Source organism: Panulirus ornatus, chromosome 20 (genome assembly GCF_036320965.1).
Source record: "Panulirus ornatus isolate Po-2019 chromosome 20, ASM3632096v1, whole genome shotgun sequence".
In the NCBI taxonomy this organism is placed as follows: domain Eukaryota; kingdom Metazoa; phylum Arthropoda; class Malacostraca; order Decapoda; family Palinuridae; genus Panulirus; species Panulirus ornatus.
This window is the reverse complement of record NC_092243.1, coordinates 45,806,853-45,830,615: the sequence shown is the minus strand read 5'-3', so window position 1 is coordinate 45,830,615 and position 23,763 is coordinate 45,806,853. Positions and strand designations below refer to the sequence as shown.

At 40.7% G+C, this 23,763-nt stretch overlaps 1 protein-coding gene across 4 annotated transcripts in view; it reads right to left on the bottom strand.

The window, feature by feature from the left end:
* Nucleotides 1–23,763, bottom strand: part of LOC139755976 (uncharacterized) — a 734,338-nt gene that overhangs the window by 120,564 nt on the left and 590,011 nt on the right. The window contains exon 6 of one of the 4 annotated variants that reach the window (XM_071674827.1): nt 19,730–21,789. The exons of the other annotated variants lie outside the window; for them this stretch is intronic. Coding sequence (XP_071530928.1) covers nt 21,403–21,789 — 387 coding nt within the window. The 3' untranslated portion in view covers nt 19,730–21,402. Of the gene's footprint in view, nt 1–19,729; nt 21,790–23,763 lie in introns of those variants that run through there. 4 annotated transcript variants of the gene reach the window in all.

Genomic DNA, 23,763 nt, shown 5'->3' with positions numbered 1-23,763 from the left:
TGTCAGTGGATTGAATCAAGGCATGTGAAGCGTCTGGGGTAAACCATGGAAAGCTGTGTAGGTATGTATATTTGCGTGTGTGGACGTGTGTATGTACATGTGTATGGGGGGGGTTGGGCCATTTCTTTCGTCTGTTTCCTTGCGCTACCTCGCAAACGCGGGAGACAGCGACAAAGTATAAAAAAAAAAAAAAAAAAAAAATATATATATATATATATATATATATATATATATAGGGGGATAGGGAATAGGGGATAGGGGATTAAGAATACTTCCCACGTATTCCCTGCGTGTCGTAGAAGGCGACTAAAAGGGGAGGGAGCGGGGGGCTGGAAATCCTCCCCTCTCGTTTTTTTTTTTTTTTTCCCAAAAGAAGGAACAGAGGGGGCCAGGTGAGGATATTCCAAAAAAGGCCCAGTCCTCTGTTCTTAACACTACCTCGCTAACGCGGGAAATGGCGAATAGTTTAAAAGAAAGAAAAAAGAAGGGAAGAATGAATACTTCCCACGTATTCCCTGCGTGTCGTAGAAGGCGACTAAAAGGGAAGGGAGTGGGGGGCTGGAAATCCTCTCCTCTCATTTTTTTTTTAACTTTCCAAAGAAGGAACAGAGAAGGGGGCCATGTGAGGATGTTCTCTCAAAGGCCCAGTCCTCTGTTCTTAATGCTAACTCGCTAATGCGGGAAATGGTATAAGACTTTCACCACCTTTTCTCTCTTCACCAAAACACCTGCCATGCCTCTCTTACTTAGCACAACTCTCCAGCCCAGACACCCCCACATCTGCTTTCCTATCTTCAAACACATTCAATAATCCTTCAAAACACTCACTTGAATTCCTTTATGCCTCATTTTTGCCTGTTACCACTTTCTATTTGCACCCTGAATTCTTGTTTTTCTTGCTTTATTAACCTTCCAAAACATTTCCTTGTTCATCCTGAAGTTTGCTGATACTTGCTCACTCATCTCTCATTTTCCTCTTCTTTATTTCTTCTTTTATTTGCTGTACCTTCCTCTTGACTTCTTGTTCTTTCTCTTGTACATTTTCCAGTTACTCATACTTCTCTGTATGTGATGCCCTCCTCTCTTTTCTCTTCCATTAGTAACTGAACTTCCTTATCCCACCTCTGACTTCCCTCCCTAACATGCCATCCTCACACTTTCCAGGTGTAACAGAGTTATGTCACACAAAAATACATCCCATTCTTCACCCATTCCCTTAGCTTAATACACTTTCACATTTTTACATTTTGCCTACTATCTTACCTGGTATCTCTTCATGCCAGCCTCTTTCCCTAGCTCACTTACTCTCATCATTCATTTCTTTACCACATTAGTTCCTCTTTTTCCAAAAGCCTATACAAATCTTCTCCTTTGCCTTGTCATATAGAATCCAGATATTCCACTAGCTGTCCCTATTATTCCACCTCCAAGATTATCTGTTTTTGCATGCCTATCAATTAATACTTAATCCAGTAATGCTTTTTACCATTTTTCCTACTCCAAGTATACATATGTATGTCCCACTCCAAGTATATATGTGTGTATGTGTATATATATATATATATATATATATATATATATATATATATATATATATATATATATATATATATATATATATATATATATGTATATATCCCTGGGGATAGGGGAGAAAGAATACTTCCCATGTATTCCCTGCGTGTCGTAGAAGGCGACTAAAAGGGGAGGGAGCGGGTGGCTGGAAATCCTCCCCTCTCGTTTTTTTTTAATTTTCCAAAAGAAGGAACAGAGAAGGGGGCCAGGTGAGGATATTCCCTCTAAGGCCCAGTCCTCTGTTCTTAACGCTACCTCGCTAACGCGGGAAATGGCGAATAGTTTGAAAGAAAGAAAGAATATATATATATATATATATATATATATATATATATATATATATATATATATATATATATATATTTCTTATACTTATTATACTTTGTCGCTGTCTCCCGCAGTAGCGAAGTAGTGCAAGGAAACAGACATTAGAATAGCCTAACTCACCCACATACACATGTATATACATACACGTCCACACACGCACATATACATACCTATACATTTTAACGTATACATATATATACATACACCGACATATACATATATACACATGTACATAATTCATACTTGCTACCTATATTCATTTCCGTCGCCTCCTTGCAAGATAGCGCTAGGAAAACACAACATAGGTCACATTTGTTCACACTCAATCTCTAGCTGTCTTGTGTAATGCACCAAAACCACAGCTCCCTTTCCACATTCAGGCCCCACAAAACTTTCCGTGGTTTACCCCAGATGCTTCACATGCCCTGGTTCAATCCACTGACAGCATGTCAACCTCAGTATACCAGATCATTCCAGTTCACTCTATTCCTTGTACGCCTTTTATCCTCCTGTATGTTCAGGCCCCAATTGCTCAAAATCTTTTCACTCCATCCTTCCACCTCCAATTTCGTCTCCTACTTCTCCTCATTTCCTCCACTTCTGACACGTATATCCTCTTTGTCATTCTTTTCTCACTCATTCTCTCCATGTGACCAAACCTACCAATACACCCTCTTCTGCTCTCTCAACCACACTCTTTTTATTTCCACACATTTCTCTTACCCTTTCATTACGTACTTGATCGAACTGCCTCAATCCAAATATTGTCCTTAAACATCTCATTTCCAACACATCCACCCTCCTCTGCACAACCCTATGTACAGCCAAAGCCTCGCAACCATATAATATTGTTGGAACCACTATTTCTTCAAACATACCCATTTTTGCTCTCCGAGACAACGTTCTCGCCTTCCATACATTCTTCAACACTCCCAGAACCTTCACCCCCTCCCCCACCCAGTGACTCACTTCAGCTTCCATGGTTCCTTCCACTGCTAAATCCACTCCAAGACATGTAAAACACTTCAATTCCTCCAGTTTTTCTCCATTCAAACTTACCTCCCAATTAACTTGTCCCTCAACCCTACTTAACCTAATTACCTTACTCTTATTCATATTTACTCTCAACTTTCTTCTTTCACACACTTTACCAAACTCAGTCACCAGCTTCTGCAGTTTCTCACATGAATCAGCCACCAGTGCTGTATCTTCAGTGAACAACAACTGACTCACTTCCCAAGCCCTCTCATCCACAACAGATTGTATACTTGCCCCTCACTCCAAAACTCTTGTATTCGCCTCCCTAACAACCCCATCCATAAACAAATTAAACAACCATGGAGACATCACACACCACTGCTGCAAATTAACATTTACTGGGAACCAATCACTTTCCTCTCTTCCTTCTCATACACATGCCTTACATCCTCGATAAAAACTTTTCACTGCTTCTAGCAACTTACCTTCCACACTATATACTCTTAATACCTTCCACAGAGCATCTCTATCAACTTCATCATATGTCTTCTCCAGATTCATATATGCTACATGCAAATCCATTTGTTTTTCAAAGTATTTCTCACATATATTCTTCAAAGCAAAAACCTGATCCACACATCCTCCAACAATTCTGAAACCACACTGCTCTTCCCCAGTTTGATGCTCTGTACAAGCCTTTACCCTCTCAATCAATACCCTCCCATATAATTTCCCAGGATTACTCAGCAAATTTATACTTCTGTAATTTGAAAACTAATGTTTATCCCCTATGGTTTTGTACAATGGCACTATGCATGCATTCTGCCAATCCTCAGGCACTTCACCATGAACCATACATACATTGAATACCCTTACCAACCAGTTAACAACACAATCACCCCTTTTTAATTAATTCCACTGCAATACTATCCAAACCCGCTGCCTTGCTGGCTTTTATCTTCCGCAAAGCTTTCACTAACTCTCACTTCGCATATAACCTCGCCCAAAACACCCTGTATTTGCCACTCTATCATCACTCACATTCAACAAACCTTCAAAATACTCACTCCATCTCTTTCTCACTTCACCACTACTTGTTATTACCTACTCATTAGCCCCTTTCACCAATGTTCCCATTTGTTCTCGTCTTACGCACATTATTTACTTCCTTACCGAACATCTTTTTATTCATTCTCCCAAAAATTCAATGATAATCTCTCACCCCAACTCTCATTTGCCCTCTTTTTCACCTCTTGCACCTTTCTCTTGACCTCTTGCCTCTCTTTTATACATCTCCCAGTCATTTGCACTACTTCCCTGCAAAAATTTTCCGAACGCCTCTCTCTTGTCTTTCACTAACAATCTTACTTCTTCATCCCACCACTCACTACCCATTCTAATCTGCCCACCTCCCACCTTTCTCATGCCACAGGCATCTTTTGCACAAACGATCACTGCTTCGCTAAATACATTCCATTCCTTCTCCACTCCCATTACGTCATTTGCTCTCACCTTTTTCCATTCTCCACTCAATCTCTCCTGGTACTTCCTCACATAAGTCTCCTTTCCAAGCTCACTTACTCTCACCACTCTCTTCACCTCAACATTCTCTCTTCTTTTCTGAAAACCTTTACAAATCTTCACCTTCACCTCCACAAGATAATGATCAGACATACCTCCAGTTGCCCCTCTCAGCACATTAATATCCACAAGTCTGTCTTTAACACGCCTACCAATTAACACATAATCCAAGATGGCTCTCTGGCCATCTCTCCTACTCCTCTTTTAAACCAGGTATTCCCAATCATTAGTCCTATTTCAGCACACAAATCTACAAACTCTTCACCATTTCCATTTACAATAGTGAACACCCCACGTACACCAATCATATCCTCAACTGCCACATTACTCACCTTTGCATTCAAATCACCTATCACTATAACCCAGTCTTGTGCATCAAAGTTGCTAACACACTCACTCAGCTGCTCCCAAAATACTTGCATCTCATGATCGAGATGCATATCATAAACTTATCATTTTACAAATTTCATCAACAATAAAGTTATTCAATTTGTATAGACCATCATCACTATTAAGATTATAATTCTTTGTATATTCAATAATACAAGATTCAATGATATTTCTCGTGGTATTACAGTTAGAGTTAATAACTGAGATGGCATTACTCCAGTCAATACAATGATCATTGTTTTTAACATGATTAAACAAATCATTTGATTCTTGTCCCATTCTTATTCATGTTGCTAAGTCTAACAGAAAGATCCTTACCAGTTTGCTCAAGATAAAACTTATCACAATTTCTACAAGGCACTTTATAGATGCACTCAGGAGAATTTTCTGGGGAATTCCTGATTAAGATATTCTTTTTAGTATTATTGTTGATGAAGGCAACATTTACATTAAAGGATTTAAGCAACATGGGAAGTAAAGTAAAATTATTATCAAAAGAGAGAACTAAAAGATTCTTGGTGTCAATGGGAGGTTTAGGCTTAACTCTATAAAATGATCTCTTTGCTAACTTAAGGAATTTATCAATGAAAGATGCAGGGTACTTTAACTTAGAGCCAATAGAATATATCTTCTCAAACTCATCATCAGTATACTCTGGACTGCAAATACGTAATGCCCTAAGGAACATAGATGAGTAATAATGGATATATAAGCATACATTGGTTGGTTTTCTGTATATGCTAAACTTAAACTTCTTTCCTTCCCTATGGATCATGCAATCTAAAAATGGTAACATACCATTATTTTCATTTTCTACAGTAAATTTGATGGAAGGTACTAAATTGTTAAGTAAGGTGAGAAATATTTGTAAATTTTCATTTGTTGGCCAAACACAAAGAATATCATCTACATACCTACACAAAATTGCATTAGAAGGTAAGATATCCTTAAGTAATTTTGTTTCAAAAAATTCCAAATAAAGATTACTTCGTACTGGTGAAAGGGGGTTACCCATTGCCATACCAACTTTTTTAGCATAATAATCTTCACTGAATTGAAATATATGGTCTTTTATACACAATTTTATCAGTTCAATGAAAACAGACATTGAAACAGGTAAATGAATATCATCCAAGACATCAAATAAATTCTAAAAGGTCATCAACTCAACAATAATATGATAAACTTGTAAATACATTTTCAGCACTTTAGCTGATCACATCACACTGAAACCTTCACATTAGCTACAGTGCCCACCAATGGGGCCCTACTCACACAGAAGCATGTGTACATGAACTTTTGTGAAAAGTGAGGAAACATCAAAGCTAACAAGTTTGAAATCAAAATTAACATTGATATTGTTAAGCTTGTTAACTAAATCTACATTGTTCATGATATTAAAATTTGATACCTTACCCACCAAAGGGCTTGATAAAGAAACTAACCATTTTGACAATTCTTATGTGATGAAGCCTACTGAACTCACTATAGGTCTTGCTGGAAAATTTTGTTTATGTGTTTTGATAAGTCCATACATATATGGCAATGAAGGGGACAAAGATGACAAACTTTCGATAAGAGAACCATTGCCTTTCAATAACAACTTGAGTTCTTTATTGAAATGGGAATTACCTGCTTCTAGGGGATTTTTCCTGAGTTTAGAATATGTTGTGTCATCATTTAAAAGATCATTCATTTCAGATAAATAATTACTTTTACCCATAATCACAAGAGTGTTAGCCTTTTCTGCTTTAGTAATTTGTATATCATTGTCTTTTATTAAGGTGTTAATAGCTCTTATAAACCTTTTAGGGCAATAAGGTTCCACTGGTATCGTGTTTCATTTTCCCCGTGGACTCTTAGGAACATATACACATATATACATTTCAACGTATATATATCAATCTCTCCTGATACTTCCTCGAGTAATTCTCCTTTCCACAGACATATACATATATACACATGTACATATCCATACTTGCTGCCTTCATCTATTCTCGTTTCTAACCCACCCTACACAAAATAGTGAAAAAGATTTTGAGCGATCAGGGTCTGAACATACAAAAGGGTGATAGGCATGCAAGGAATAGAGTGAATTGGAACGATGTGGTACACCAGGGTCGACGTGTTGTCAATGGATTGAACCAGGGCGTGTGAAGCGTCTAGGGTAAACCATGGAAAGGTCTGTGGGGCTGCATGTGGAAAGGGAGCTTTGGTTTCGGAACATTACAATGACAGCTAGAGACTTGAGTGTGAATGAATGTGGCCTTTGTTGTCTTTTCCTATCACTACCTCATGCACATGCGGGGGAGGGGGTTTTCATTTCATGTGTGGTGGGGTGGCGATGGGAATGGATAAGGGCAGACAGTATGAATTATGTACATGTGTATATATGTATATGTCTGTGTGTGTATATATATATAGGTTGAGATGTATACGTATGTATATGTGTGTGTGTGTGGACGTGTATGTATATACATGTGTATGTGGGTGGGTTGGGCCATTTTTTCGTCTGTTTCCTCGCGCTACCTCGCTAACGCGGGAGACAGCAACAAAGTATAATAGGGGAGAAAAGAATACTTCCCACGTATTCCCTGCGTGTCGTAGAAGGCGACTAAAAGGGGAGAGAGCGGGTGGCTGGAAATCCTCCCCTCTCGTTTTTTTCAATTTTCCAAAAGAAGGAACAGAGAAGGGGGCCAGGTGAGGATGTTCCCTCAAAGGCCCATTCCTCTGTTCTTAACGCTACCTCGCTGATGTGGGAAATGGCGAATAGTACGAAAGAAAGAAAGAAATATATATATATATATATATATATATATATATATATATATATATATTTTTTTTTTTTTTTTTGCTTTATCGCTGTCTCCCACATTTGCGAGGTAGCGCAAGGAAACAGACGAAAGAAATGGCCCAACCCACCCCCATACACATGTATATACATACGTCCACACACGCAAATATACATACCTACACAGCTTTCCATGATTTACCCCAGACGCTTCACATGCCCTGATTCAATCCACCGACAGCACGTCAACCCCGGTATACCACATCGCTCCAATTCACTCTATTCCTTGCCCTCCTTTCACCCTCCTGCATGTTCAGGCCCCGATCACACAAAATCTTCTTCACTCCATCTTTCCACCTCCAATTTGGTCTCCCTCTTCTCCTCGTTCCCTCCACCTCCGACACATATATCCTCTTGGTCAATCTTTCCTCACTCATTCTCTCCATGTGCCCAAACCATTTCAAACCATTTCTGCTCTCTCAACCACGCTCTTTTTATTTCCACACATCTCTCTTACCCTTACGTTACTTACTCGATCAAACCGCCTCACACCACACACTGTCCTCAAACATCTCATTTCCAGCACATCCATCCTCCTGCGCACCACTCTATCCATAGCCCACGCCTCGCAACCATACAACATTGTTGGAACCACTATTCCTTCAAACATACCCATTTTTGCTTTCCGAGATAATGTTCTCGACTTCCACACATTCTTCAAGGCTCCCAGAATTTTCGCCCCCTCCCCCACCCTATGATCCACTTCCGCTTCCATGGTTCCATCCGCTGCCAGATCCACTCCCAGATATCTAAAACACTTCACTTCCTCCAGTTTCTCTCCATTCAAACTCACCTCCCAATTGAATTGACCCTCAACCCTACTGTACCTAATAACCTTGCTCTTATTCACATTTACTCATAACTTTCTTCTTTCACACACTTTACCAAACTCAGTCACCAGCTTCTGCAGTTTCTCACATGAATCAGCCACCAGCGCTGTATCATCAGCGAACAACAACTGACTCACTTCCCAAGCTCTCTCATCCCCAACAGACTTCATACTTGCCCCTCTTTCCAAAACTCTTGCATTCACCTCCCTAACAACCCCATCCATAAACAAATTAAACAACCATGGAGACATCACACACCCCTGCCGCAAACCTACATTCACTGAGAACCAATCACTTTCCTCTCTTCCTACACATACACATGCCTTACATCCTCGATAAAAACTTTTCACTGCTTCTAACAACTTGCCTCCCACACCATATATTCTTAATACCTTCCACAGAGCATCTCTATCAACTCTATCATATGCCTTCTCCAGATCCATAAATGCTACATACAAATCCATTTGCTTTTCTAAGTATTTCTCACATACATTCTTCAAAGCAAACACCTGATCCACACATCCTCTACCACTTCTGAAACCACACTGCTCTTCCCCAATCTGATGCTCTGTACATGCCTTCATCCTCTCAATCAATACCCTCCCATATAATTTACCAGGAATACTCAACAAACTTATACCTCTGTAATTTGAGCACTCACTCTTATCCCCTTTGCCTTTGTACAATGGCACTATGCACGCATTCCGCCAATCCTCAGGCACCTAACCATGAGTCATACATACATTAAATAACCTTACCAACCAGTCAACAATACAGTCACCCCCTTTTTTAATAAATTCCACTGCAATACCATCCAAACCTGCTGCCTTGCCGGCTTTCATCTTCCGCAAAGCTTTTACTACCTCTTCTCTGTTTACCAAATCATTATCCCTAACCCTCTCACTTTGCACACCACCTCGACCAAAACACCCTATATCTGCCACTCTATCATCAAACACATTCAACAAACCTTCAAAATACTCACTCCATCTCCTTCTCACATCACCACTACTTGTTATCACCTCCCCATTTGCGCCCTTCACTGAAGTTCCCATTTGCTCCCTTGTCTTACACACTTTATTTACCTCCTTCCAGAACATCTTTTTATTCTCCCTAAAATATATATATATATATATATATATATATATATATATATATATATATATATATATATATATATATATATATATATATATTTATTTATTTATTTTTTTTTTTTAATACTTTGTTGCTGTCTCCCGCGTTTGCGAGGTAGCGCAAGGAAACAGACGAAAGAAATGGCCCAACCCCCCCCATACACATGTATATACATACGTCCACACACGCAAATATACATAACTACACAGCTTTCCATGGTTTACCCCAGACGCTTCACATGCCTTGATTCAATCCACTGACAGCACGTCAACTCCGGTATACCACATCGCTCCAATTCACTCTATTCCTTGCCCTCCTTTCACCCTCCTGCATGTTCAGGCCCCGATCACACAAAATCTTTTTCACTCCATCTTTCCACCTCCAATTTGGTCTCCCTCTTCTCCTCGTTCCCTCCACATCCGACACATATATCCTCTTGGTCAATCTTTCCTCACTCATTCTCTCCATGTGCCCAAACCACTTCAAAACACCCTCTTCTGCTCTCTCAACCACGCTCTTTTTATTTCCACACATCTCTCTTACCCTTACGTTACTCACTCGATCAAACCACCTCACACCACACATTGTCCTCAAACATCTCATTTCCAGCACATCCATCCTCCTGCGCACAACTCTATCCATAGCCCACGCCTCGCAACCATACAACATTGTTGGAACCACTATTCCTTCAAACATACCCATTTTTGCCGTTGTCTCCCGCGTTTGTGAGGTAGCGCAAGGAAACAGACGAAAGAAATGGCCCAACCCACCCCCATACACATGTATATACATACGTCCACACACGCAAATATACATACCTACACAGCTTTCCATGGTTTACCCCAGACGCTTCACATGCCCTGATTCAATCCACTGACAGCACGTCAACCCCAGTATATATATATATATATATATATATATATATATATATTTTTTTTTTTTTTGCTTTGCCGTTGTCTCCCGCGTTTGTGAGGTAGCGCAAGGAAACAGACGAAAGAAATGGCCCAACCCACCCCCATACACATGTATATACATACGTCCACACACGCAAATATACATACCTACACAGCTTTCCATGGTTTACCCCAGACGCTCCACATGCCCTGATTCAATCCACTGACAGCACGTCAACCCCAGTATACCACATCAATCCAATTCACTCTATTCCTTGCCCTCCTTTCACCCTCCTGCATGTTCAGGCCCCGATCACACAAAATCTTTTTCACTCCATCTTTCCACCTCCAATTTGGTCTCCCACTTCTCCTCGTTCCCTCCACCTCCGACACATATATCCTCTTGGTCAATCTTTCCTCACTCATTCTCTCCATGTGCCCAAACCATTTCAAAACACCCTCTTCTGCTCTCTCAACCACGCTCTTTTTATTTCCACACATCTCTCTTACCCTTACGTTACTTACTCGATCAAACCACCTCACACCACACATTGTCCTCAGACATCTCATTTCCAGCACATCCATCCTCCTGCGCACAACTCTATCCATAGCCCACGCCTCGCAACCATACAACATTGTTGAAACCACTATTCCTTCAACATACCCATTTTTGCTTTCCGAGATAATGTTCTCGACTTCCACACATTCTTCAAGGCTCCCAGGATTTTCGCCCCCTCCCCCACCCTATGATCCACTTCTGCTTCCATGGTTCTATCCGCTGCCAGATCCACTCCCGGATATCTAAAACACTTTACTTCCTCCAGTTTTTCTCCATTCAAACTTACCTCCCGATTGACTTGACCCTCAACCCTACTGTACCTAATTACCTTGCTCTTATTCACATTTACTCTTAACTTTCTTCTTTCACACACTTTACCAAACTCAGTCACCAGCTTCTGCAGTTTCTCACATGAATCAGTCACCAGCGCTGTATCATCAGCGAACAACAACTGACTCACCTCCCAAGCTCTCTCATCCCCAACAGACTTCATACTTGCCCCTCTTTCCAAAACTCTTGCATTCACCTCCCTAACAACCCCATCCATAAACAAATTAAACAACCATGGAGACATCACACACCCCTGCCGCAAACCTACATTCACTGAGAACCAATCACTTTCCTCTCTTCCTACACGTACACATGCCTTACATCCTCGATAAAAACTTTTCACTGCTTCTAACAACTTGCCTCCCACATCATATATATATATATATATATTTTTTTTTTTTTTTTTTTTTTTCATACTTTGTCGCTGTCTCCCGCGTTTGCGAGGTAGCGCAAGGAAACAGACGAAAGAAATGGCCCCCCCCCCCATACACATGTACATACGTCCACACACGCAAATATACATACCTACACAGCCTTCCATGGTTTACCCCAGACGCTTCACATGCCTTGATTCAATCCACCGACAGCACGTCAACCCCTGTATACCACATCGCTCCAATTCACTCTATTCCTTGCCCTCCTTTCACCCTCCTGCATGTTCAGGCCTCGATCACACAAAATCTTTTTCACTCCATCTTTCCACCTCCAATTTGGTCTCCCTCTTCTCCTCGTTCCCTCCACCTCCGACACATATATCCTCTTGGTCAATCTTTCCTCACTCATTCTCTCCATGTGCCCAAACCATTTCAAAACACCTTCTTCTGCTCTCTCAACCACGCTCTTTTTATTTCCACACATCTCTCTTACCCTTACGTTACTTACTCGATCAAACCACCTCACACCACACATTGTCCTCAAACATCTCATTTCCAGGACATCCATCCTCCTGCGCACATCTCTATCCATAGCCCACGCCTCGCAACCATACAACATTGTTGGAACCACTATTCCTTCAAACATACCCATTTTTGCTTTCCGAGATAATGTTCTCGACTTCCACACATTTTTCAAGGCTCCCAAAATTTTCGCCCCCTCCCCCACCCTATGATCCACTTCCGCTTCCATGGTTCCATCCGCTGACAGATCCACTCCCAGATATCTAAAACACTTCACTTCCTCCAGTTTTTCTCCATTCAAACTCACCTCCCAATTGACTTGACCCTCACCCCTACTGTACCTAATAACCTTGCTCTTATTCACATTTACTCTTAACTTTCTTCTTCCACACACTTTACCAAACTCAGTCACCAGCTTCTGCAGTTTCTCACATGAATCAGCCACCAGCGCTGTATCATCAGCGAACAACAACTGACTCACTTCCCAAGCTCTCTCATCCCCAACAGACTTCATACTTGCCCCTCTTTCCAAAACTCTTGCATTTACCTCCCTAACAACCCCATCCATAAACAAATTAAACAACCATGGAGACATCACACACCCCTGCCGCAAACCTACATTCACTGAGAACCAATCACTTTCCTCTCTTCCTACACGTACACATGCCTTACATCCTCGATAAAAACTTTTCACTGCTTCTAACAACTTGCCTCCCACACCATATATTCTTAATACCTTCCACAGAGCATCTCTATCAACTCTATCATATGCCTTCTCCAGATCCATAAATGCTACATACAAATCCATTTGCTTTTCTAAGCAAATATATATATATATATATATATATATATATATATATATATATATATATATATATATATATATATATATATATATATATATATCACGTTCAACAAACCTTCAAAATACTCACTCCATCTCCTCTTCACTTCATCACTAATTGTTATTAACTCCCATTTGCCCCCCCTTATGTAAATGTGTATATATGTATATGTCTGTATATATATGTATATATATGTATATATATATATGTGGGAGGCAAGTTGTTAGAAGCAGTGAAAAGTTTTTATCGAGGATGTAAGGCATGTGTACGTGTAGGAAGAGAGGAAAGTGATTGGTTCTCAGTGAATGTAGGTTTGCGGCAGGGGTGTGTGATGTCTCCATGGTTGTTTAATTTGTTTATGGATGGGGTTGTTAGGGAGGTGAATGCAAGAGTTTTGGAAAGAGGGGCAAGTATGAAGTCTGTTGGGGATGAGAGAGCCTGGGAAGTGAGTCAGTTGTTGTTCGCTGATGATACAGCGCTGGTGGCTGATTCATGTGAGAAACTGCAGAAGCTGGTGACTGAGTTTGGTAAAGTGTGTGAAAGAAGAAAGTTAAGAGTAAATGTGAATAAGAGCAAGGTTATTAGGTACAGTAGGGTTGAGGGTCAATTCAATTGGGAGGTGAGTTTGAATGGAGAGAATCTGGAGGGAGTGAAGTGTTTTAGATATCTGGGAGTGGATCTGGCAGCGGATGGAACCATGGAAGCGGAAGTGGATCATAGGGTGGGGGAGGGGGCGAAAATTCTGGGAGCCTTGAAGAATGTGTGGAAGTCGAGAACATTATCTCGGAAAGCAAAAATGGTATGTTTGAAGGAATAGTGGTTCCAACAATGTTGTATGGTTGCGAGGCGTGGGCTATGGATAGAGTTGTGCGCAGGAGGATGGATGTGCTGGAAATGAGATGTTTGAGGACAATGTGTGGTGTGAGGTGGTTTGATCGAGTAAGTAACGTAAGGGTAAGAGAGATGTGTGGAAATAAAAAGAGCGTGGTTGAGAGAGCAGAAGAGGGTGTTTTGAAATGGTTTGGGCACATGGAGAGAATGAGTGAGGAAAGATTGACCAAGAGGATATATGTGTCGGAGGTGGAGGGAACGAGGAGAAGAGGGAGACCAAATTGGAGGTGGAAAGATGGAGTGAAAAAGATTTTGTGTGATCGGGGCCTGAACATGCAGGAGGGTGAAAGGAGGGCAAGGAATAGAGTGAATTGGATTGATGTGGTATACTGGGGTTGACGTGCTGTCAGTGGATTGAATCAGGGCATGTGAAGCGTCTGGGGTAAACCATGGAAAGCTGTGTAGGTATGTATATTTGCGTGTGTGGACGTATGTATATACATGTGTATGGGGGTGGGTTGGGCCATTTCTTTCGTCTCTTTCCTTGCGCTACCTCGCAAACGCGGGAGACAGCAAAAAAAAAAAAAAAAAAAAATTATATGTATTTATTTTTATTTATTTATTTTGCTTTGTCGCTGTCTCCCGCATTTGCGAGGTAGCACAAGGAAACAGACGAAATACACGGCCCAACCCAGCCCCATACATATGTATATACATACACGCCCACACACGCAAATATATATACCCCTACATCTCAATGTACACATATATATACACACAGACATATACATATATACACATGTACATAATTCATACTGTCTGCCTTTATTTATTCCTGTCGCCACCTCGTCACACCTGGAATAACAACACCCTCCCCCCTCATGTGTGCGGGGTAGCGCTAGGAAAAAGACAACAAAGGCCCCATTCGTTCACATTCAGTCTCTAGCTGTCATGTAATAATGCACTGGAACCACAGCTCCCTTTCCACAACCAGGCCCCACACAACTTTCCATGGTTTACCCCAGACGCTTCACATGCCCTGGTTCAATCCATTGACAGCACGTCGACCCCGGTATACCACACAGTTCCAATTCACTCTATTCCTTGCACGCCTTTCACCCTCCTGCATGTTCAGGCCCCGATCACTCAAAATCTTTTTCACTCCATCTTTCCACCTCCAATTTGGTCTCCCACTTCTTGTTCCCTCCACCTCCGACACATATATCCTCTTGGTCAATCTTTCCTCACTCATTCTCTCCATGTGACCAAACCATTTCAAAACATCCTCTTTTGCTCTCTCAACCACACTCTTTTTATTACCACACATCTCCCTTACCCTATTATTACTTTCTCGATCAAACCACCTCACACCACATATTGTCCTCAAACATCTCATTTCCAGCACATCCACCCTCCTGTGCACAACTATATCCATAGCCCACGCCTCGCAACCACACAACATTGTTGGAACCACTATTCCTTCAAACATACCCATTTTTGCTTTCCGAGATAATGTTCTCGACTTCCACACATTCTTCAAGGCTCCCAGAATTTTCGCCCCCTCCCCCACCCTTGAATTCACTTCCGCTTCCATGGTTCCATCCGCTGCCAAATCCACTCCCAGATATCTAAAACACTTCACCTCCTCCAGTTTTTCTCCATTCAAACTTACCTCCCAATTTACTTGACCCTCAACCCTACTGTACCTAATAACCTTACTCTTATTCACATTTACTCTCAACTTTCTTCTTTCACACACTTTACCAAACTCAGTCAACAGCTTCTGCAGTTTCTAACATGAATCAGCCACCAGCGCTGTATCATCAGCGAACAACAACTGACTCACTTCCCAAGCTCTCTCATCCACAACAGACTGCATACTTGCCTCTCTTTCCAAAACTCTTTTCCAAAACTCTTGCATTTACCTCCCTAACAACCCCATCCATAAACAAATTAAACAACCATGGAGACATCACACACCCCTGCCGCAAACCTACATTCACTGAGAACCAATCACTTTCCTCTCTTCCTACACATACACATGCCTTACATCCTCGATAAAAACTTTTCACTGCTTCAAACAACTTGCCTCCCACACCATATATCCTTAATACCTTCCACAGAGCATCTCTGTCAGCTCTATCATAAGCCTTCTCCAGATCCATAAATGCTACATACAAATCCATTTGCTTTTCTAAGTATTTCTTACATACATTCTTCAAAGCAAACACCTGATCCACACATCCTCTACCACTTCTGAAACCACACTGCTCTTCCCCAATCTGATGCTCTGTACATGCCTTCACCCTCTCAATCAATACCCTCCCATATAATTTACCAGGAATACTCAACAAATTTATACCTCTGTAATTGGAGCACTCACTCTTATCCCCTTTGACTTTGTTCAATGGCACTATGCAAGCATTCCACCAATACTCAGGCACCTCACCATGAGTCATACATACATTAAATAACCTTACCAACCAGTCAACAATACAGTCACCCCCTTCTTTAATAAATTCCACTGCAATACCATCCACACCCGCTGAATTGCCAGCTTTCATCTTCCACAAAGCTTTTACTACCTTTTGTCTGTTTACCAAATCATTTTCCCTAACCCTCTCACTTTGCACACCACCTCAACCAAAACACCCTATATCTGCCACTCTATCATCAAACACATTCAACAAACCTTCAAAATACTCACTCCATCTCCTTCTCACATCACCACTACTTGTTATCACCTCCCCATTAGCCCCCTTCACTGAAGTTCCCATTTGTTCCCTTGTCTTACGCACTTTATTTACCTCCTTCCAAAACATCTTTTTATTCTCCCTAAAATTTAATGATACTCTCTCACCCCAACTCTCATTTGCCCTCTTTTTCACCTCTTGCACCTTTCTCTTGACCTCCTGCCTCTTTCTTTTATACATCTCTCACTCATTTGCATTATTTCCATGCAAAAATCGTCCAAATGCCTCTCTCCTCTCTTTCACTAATAATCTTACTTCTTCATCCCACCACTCACTACACTTTCTAATCTGCCCACCTTCCATGTTTCTCATGCCACAGGCATCTTTTGCACAAGCCATCACTGCTTCCCTAAATACATCCCATTCCTCCCCTACTCCCCTCATGTCATTTGCTCTCACCTTCTGTCATTCTACACTCAATCTCTCCTGATACTTCCTCACATAATTCTCCTCTCCAAGCTCACTTACTCTCACCTCTCTCTTCTCCCCAACATTCTCTCTTCTTTTCTGGAAACCTCTACCTTCACCTTTGCCTCCACAAGATAGTGAACAGACATCTCTCCAGCTGCTGCTCTCAGCACATTGACAACCACAAGTCTGTCTTTAACACACCTATCAATTAACACATAATCCAATAACACCCTTCGGCCATCTCTCCTACTTAGATATGTATACTTATGTATCTCTCTCTTTTAAACCAGGTACTCCCAATCACCAGGCCTTTTTCAGCACATACATCCACAAGCTCTTCACCATTTCCATTCACAACAATGAACACCCTATGTGCACCAATTATACCCTCAACTACCACATAACTCATCTTCACATTCACATCACCTGTCACTATGACCCAGCCTCGTGCATTAAAGCTGCTAAACACTCACTCAGCTGCTCCCAAAACACTTGCCTCTCATGATCTTTCTTTTCCTGACCAGGTGCATAAGCACCAATAATCACCCATCTCTCTCCATCCACTTTCAATTTTACCCACGTCAATCTAGAATTTACTTTCTTACACTATCACATGCTCCCACAACTCTGCTTCAGGAGTTGTGCTACTCCTTCCTTTGCCCTTGTCCTCTCACAAACCCCTGACTTTACTCCCAATGCATTTGATGATAGTGGCAGATATAGGGTGTTTTGGCTGGGGTGGTGTACGAAGTGAGAGGGTCAGGGAAAATGGTTTGGTAATCAGAGCAGAGGTAGTGAAAGCTGAAAGCCAGCAAGGCAGCGGGTTTGGATGGTATTGCATTGGAATTTATTAAAAAAAAGGTGACTGTGTTGTTGATTGATTGGTAAGGATATTCAATACATGTGTGGATCATGGTGAAGTGCCTGAGGATTGGTGGTATGCATGCATAGTGCCATTGTACAAAGGCAAAGGGGATAAAGGTGAGTGTTCAAATTACAGAGGTATAAGTTTGTTGAGTATTCCTGGGAAATTATATGGTAGTGTATTGATTGAGAGGATGAAGGCATGTACAGAGCATCAGACTGGGGAAGAGCAGTGTGGTTTCAAAAGTGGTAGAGGATGTGTGGATTAGGTGTATGCTTTGAAAAATGTATGTGAGAAATACTTGGAAAAACAGATGGATTTTTCTGTAGCATTTATGGATCTGGAAAAGGCATATGATAGGGTTGATAGAGATACTTTGTGGAAAGGTTTTAAGAGTATATGGTGTGGGGAGATACATTGCTAGAGGCAGTGAAAAGCTTTTACCAAGGATGTAAGGCATGTGCAGGAGTAGGAAGATAGGAGAGTGACTGGTTCCTAGTGAATGTAAGTTTCCAGCATGGGTGTGTGACGTATCCACAGTTGTTTAATTTGTTTGTGGATGAGGTGGTTATTGAAGTGAATGCAGGAGTTTTGGAGATAGGGGCAAGGTTAGGTTGTTTGTGATAGAGGTGGCTTCTTGGAAATGAGAGTCAGGTTGTTGACGTCGAAAGAAATAGATAATGCTGATTCAGTGAGAAAGTATTAGTAAGTAGGTGATGGCAAGTTAATTGGGAGAAAGTTGATGGAAAAAGGAAGAATGAAGGTTTATACGGGAGTGACTTAGCAGTGATGAACATGGAAGCGAAGTGAATAGGTGGGGGGCAAGTTTTGGAGTTGATATGTTGAGGAAAGTTAACTTGAGCAAATGGATGGAGAAGTGTTAAAATGTTATGGGAGGGATGAAAGATTGGAGAGGATGATGTGGGAATGATGTTTAGACAATGGGAGTGGATGTGAGTGAAGGTATAGATGGAGTGGATGAACGTGGAATGAAGGTAAGAGAGATGTGTGGAAATGAAAAAGTGTTCTTGAGAGAGCAGAAAATGGGTGTTGAAGGATAGGTTGTTATTGGTAGAATGGAAGAATGAGTGAGGAGAGATTGGACAAAAGTTAGGAAATGTGTGGAGTTGATTGGAAGAGAAGGAAAGATGTGAAATATAAAAAGTGTGCTGAAGACAGAAAAGTGTTGAATGTTGACAAATGAGAATGAGTGAGGAAAGATTGACAAAGAGGATATGTATGTTAGAGGAGGAGGGAACAAGGAGAAGCAGGAGGCCAAATTGGAGGTGGAAGGAAGGAGTGAAAAGGATTTTGAGCGATCAGGGACCAAACATACAGGAGGGTGAGAGGCATGCAAGGAACAGAGTGAATTGGAACAATGTGGTATATCGGGGTTGATGTGCTGTCAGTGGACTGAACCAGGGCATTTGAAGCATCTGGAGTAAACCATGGAAAGGTCTGTGGGGCCTGGATGTGGATAGGGAGATGTGGTTTTGGTGGATTATACATGACAGCTAGAGACTGAGTGTGAATGAATGTGGCCTTTTTTGTCTATTTTCCTGGCCTTACCTCGCTGAAGCAGGGGGTAGCGATGTTGTTTCCTGTGGGGCAGGTAGTGAAAGGAATGGATGAAGGCAAGCAAGTATGAATATGTACATGTGTATATATGTATATGCTTGTGTGTGTGTGTGTGTGTGTGTGTGTGTGTGTGTGTGTGTGTGTGTGTGTGTTTATTTACATGTGCGTATATGGGACTTATGTATATGAGTGGATGGGCCGTTCTTCATCTGTTTCCTGGCTCTACCTAGCTGGTGCGGAAAACAGTGATTATGTATACTACAATAAATATATAAAATCTGCCTGTGACAAAAATACTTCTAAAAATACCACATGTCTCATAAAGTATGACTAAAAGTATTGAAGTACCTCCTGTGCTCTCCCACAGAGGAGCTTAAGATAAAGGGCACATAGCCTCTGTGTATGTGTGTGTGTATATTTTAAAACGCATATTTGAATATATGGGATTTATGTATATGAGTGGATTGGCCATTCTTTGTCTGTTTCCTGGTGCTATCTCACTGACAGGAAACAGCGATTGTGTACAATAAAATAACTATATAAAGTCGCCTACAACAAAAATACTTCTAAAATTACCGAATATCTCATTAAGTATGACAAAAAGTATTGAAGTACCTCATGTGCCCAGCAGCAGAGGAGCTTAAGCCAAAGGGCACACAGCAGATGTAAAGAATGTTGCACCAACTTAAGCTGCATATCACTATTTGGAAACTTAAGTTTTACATAACTGTAATAAACTTTTTTTTCTAATATTTGAGTATAATACTCCATACACAGCATGTACAGTGGATAACTGGGTCTAGTGCATCGAAAAAGTAAATATTTCTATGAAATTTAAGTATCACATGAAATGCTAGCCAGTTGCAACAAAAATTACAGTTTTTTCTTTATGTACATACCCAGAATTCTAAATTATTACTAAAAAGTTCAAATACATCAAGAGCATACTAAATCTATAATGTTAATTCACTTTCAGCTTCATTTGATAGCTATGTATATACATCACCCTAGTAACCACTTCCTCTGATGAAAACAAACACAGAACCCCAACTAAATACCACATCCCAATGAAAATGAAACCAGTCGTTCAATTTTCTGTCTCTTTTTACACTTGCATCCCTGATGACACAAAATAATAAGATCTTAAACTAAATAGAATCTTAGGCAAGTAGTCAACAAATCAAGGAATTCATGACACAACCAATAACATAAAATGTAATGATTAGTTTCACTACATATATATTAGCTTAAATCAAACTTCACATTCAAATAGCACCATTCTAAGTTTCATAAAGGTGTATTACCTTCAAAACATCTAGAATGTAACAACCTTAAATTTCATACAGCTGTAGCATCTCCAAAATATCTAGAATATAACAAACATGCACTGTTTGAACCTATCAAGAAAGCAAACAAAAATTCATTATGATTAAAAGCACCATTCATTTCTAACAAGAGGATGTACAAAGTTAGAAATATTCTACAAAGTACTTATGTTACTGTTCAGTATAAGAGAATAACTGCATCCAGGATCTGCATTATCAATGCCTTTTGTGACTTGATAGCTACTTCACCAAGAAAATAAAAATCTAACTTTCAGTTTTATTTCATTTCTATAGCACCTGAAATGCCTGCCACATGCCAATGTATATCTCAGGTCTTTTTTGCATAATCACAGTTCTTTGAGAGAAAGAAATAGTATACATACATTTCAGAACAAGTGATAAAATCCCCTGCTATTCTGGCATATTTCTAGCTCAAAGTATGACACACTATGACTGATGTGTTAAGAGATGGCACTGTAATGTTGACCTCTGAGATGAACGGTATGGGCATTTGGAGCAAGTGTAAGGTTTTTCTCCAGTGTGAATTCGAATGTGAGTTTTCAAATTATTGTTCTGAGAAGCCCGGTATGGGCAATATGGACATACATATGGCTTTTCTCCAGTATGTGTTCGAACATGCTGTCTTAAATTATCTTTGGTAGCTGCAACATATGCACAGTATGGGCAAGAAAAAGGTTTCTCTCCAGTGTGGGTACGAATGTGCTTTCTCAGATGGTCCTTCCTAACTGTGGAATAAGAACAGTAAGAACACTGGTGTAACTTGCCGATGACTCCTCTTGTGCTATTCCTCGAACCATCACTGTTCAGCCTCACCTGTTGGGAATGCCTAACTCAATCATTGTGGTCACTTGAAGTCTTCACGTGAAAGCTTTGATTTAAACAATTTAAATACTGTAGAAACAAGTATCTATTCTTAAGACTGTAATACACATACCTTTCTTTACATTCTACAAACAGTAGAGCTTTTCTGCTCACTTCCAAAGAAAAATAAAATAAAAAATACATGCAGTTCAAGTTCTTTCCCATCACAATAAACATTGCATTCACTGAGTTCAAAAGAAACTCATGTTGCATTAATATACATTTAGTGTCCAGACTTATAATACAACTGAAATAAATAAATTCATTACAAGTAAAATGTTCTAACAACACACATTATCAAGTTGAATTACAGAAGCAAGTCTTATGGAGCTGATTCACTTAAGTCAGTCTTTTGTTTCTAATACAACTGCATTATCCAGCAGACACAAAGTACTGTCTACAAAGATATATTTATTTCATTTATTTTGCTTTGTCGCTGCCTCCCGCGTTAGCGAGGTAGCGCAAGGAAACAGACGAAAGAAATGGCCCAACCCACCCACATACACATGTATATACATACACGTCCTCACACGCAAATATACATACCTATACATCTCAATGTACACATATATATCCACACACAGACATATACATACATACACATGTACATAATTCATACAGTCTGCCTTTATCTATTCCCATCGCCACCTCGCCACACATGGAATAACATCCCCTCTCTCCCCTCATGTGTGCAAGGTAGCGCTAGGAAAAGACAACAAAGGCCACATTTGTTCACACTCAGTCTCTAGCTGTCATGCAATAATGCACCGAAACCACAGCTCCCTTTCCACATCCAGGCCCCACAGAACTTTCCATGGTTTACCCCAGATGCCTCACATGCCCTGGTTCAATCCATTGACAGCACGTCGACCCCGGTATAATACATCATCCAATTCACACTATTCCTTGCATGCCTTTCACCCTCCTGCATGTTCAGGCCTCGATCACACAAAATCTTTTTCACTCCATCTTTCCACCTCCAATTTGGTCTTCCACTTCTCCTCGTTCCCTCCACCTCTGACACATATATCCTCTTGGTCAATCTTTCCTCACTCATTCTCTCCATGTGACCAAACCATTTCAAAACACCCTCTTCTGCTCTCTCAACCATACTCTTTTTATTTCCACACATCTCTCTTACACTTACATCACTTACACGATCAAACCACCTCACACCACATATTGTCCTCAAACATCTCATTTCCAGCACATCCACCCTCCTGCGCACAACTCTCTCCATAGCCCACGCCTCACAACCATACAACATTGTTGGAACCACTATTCCTTCAAACATACCCATTTTTGCTTTCCGAGATAATGTCCTTAACTTCCAAACATTCTTCAAGGCTCCCAGAATTTTCGCCCCCTCCCCCACCCTATGATTCACTTCCGCTTCCATGGTTCCATCCGCTGCCAGATCCATTCCCAGATATCTAAAACACTTTACTTCCTCCAGTTTTTCTCCATTCAAACTTATCTCCCAATTGACTTGACCCTCAACCCTACTGTACCTAATAACCTTGCTCTTATTCACATTTACTCTTAACTTTCTTCTTTCACACACTTTACCAAACTCAGTCACCAGCTTCTGCAGTTCCTCACATGAATCAGCCACCAGCACTGTATAATCAGCGAACAACAACTGACTCACTTCCCAAGCTCTCTCATCCACAACTGACTGCATATTTGCCCCTCTTTCCAAAACTCTTGCATTCACCTCCCTAACAACCCCATCCATAAACAAATTAAACAACCATGGAGACATCACACACCCCTGCTGCAAACCTACATTCACTGAGAACCAATCACTTTCCTCTCTTCCTACATGTACACATGCCTTACATCCTCGATAAAACTTTTCACTGCTTCTAACAACTCAATGGAGCCTCCCACACCATATATTCTTAATACCTTCCACAGAGCATC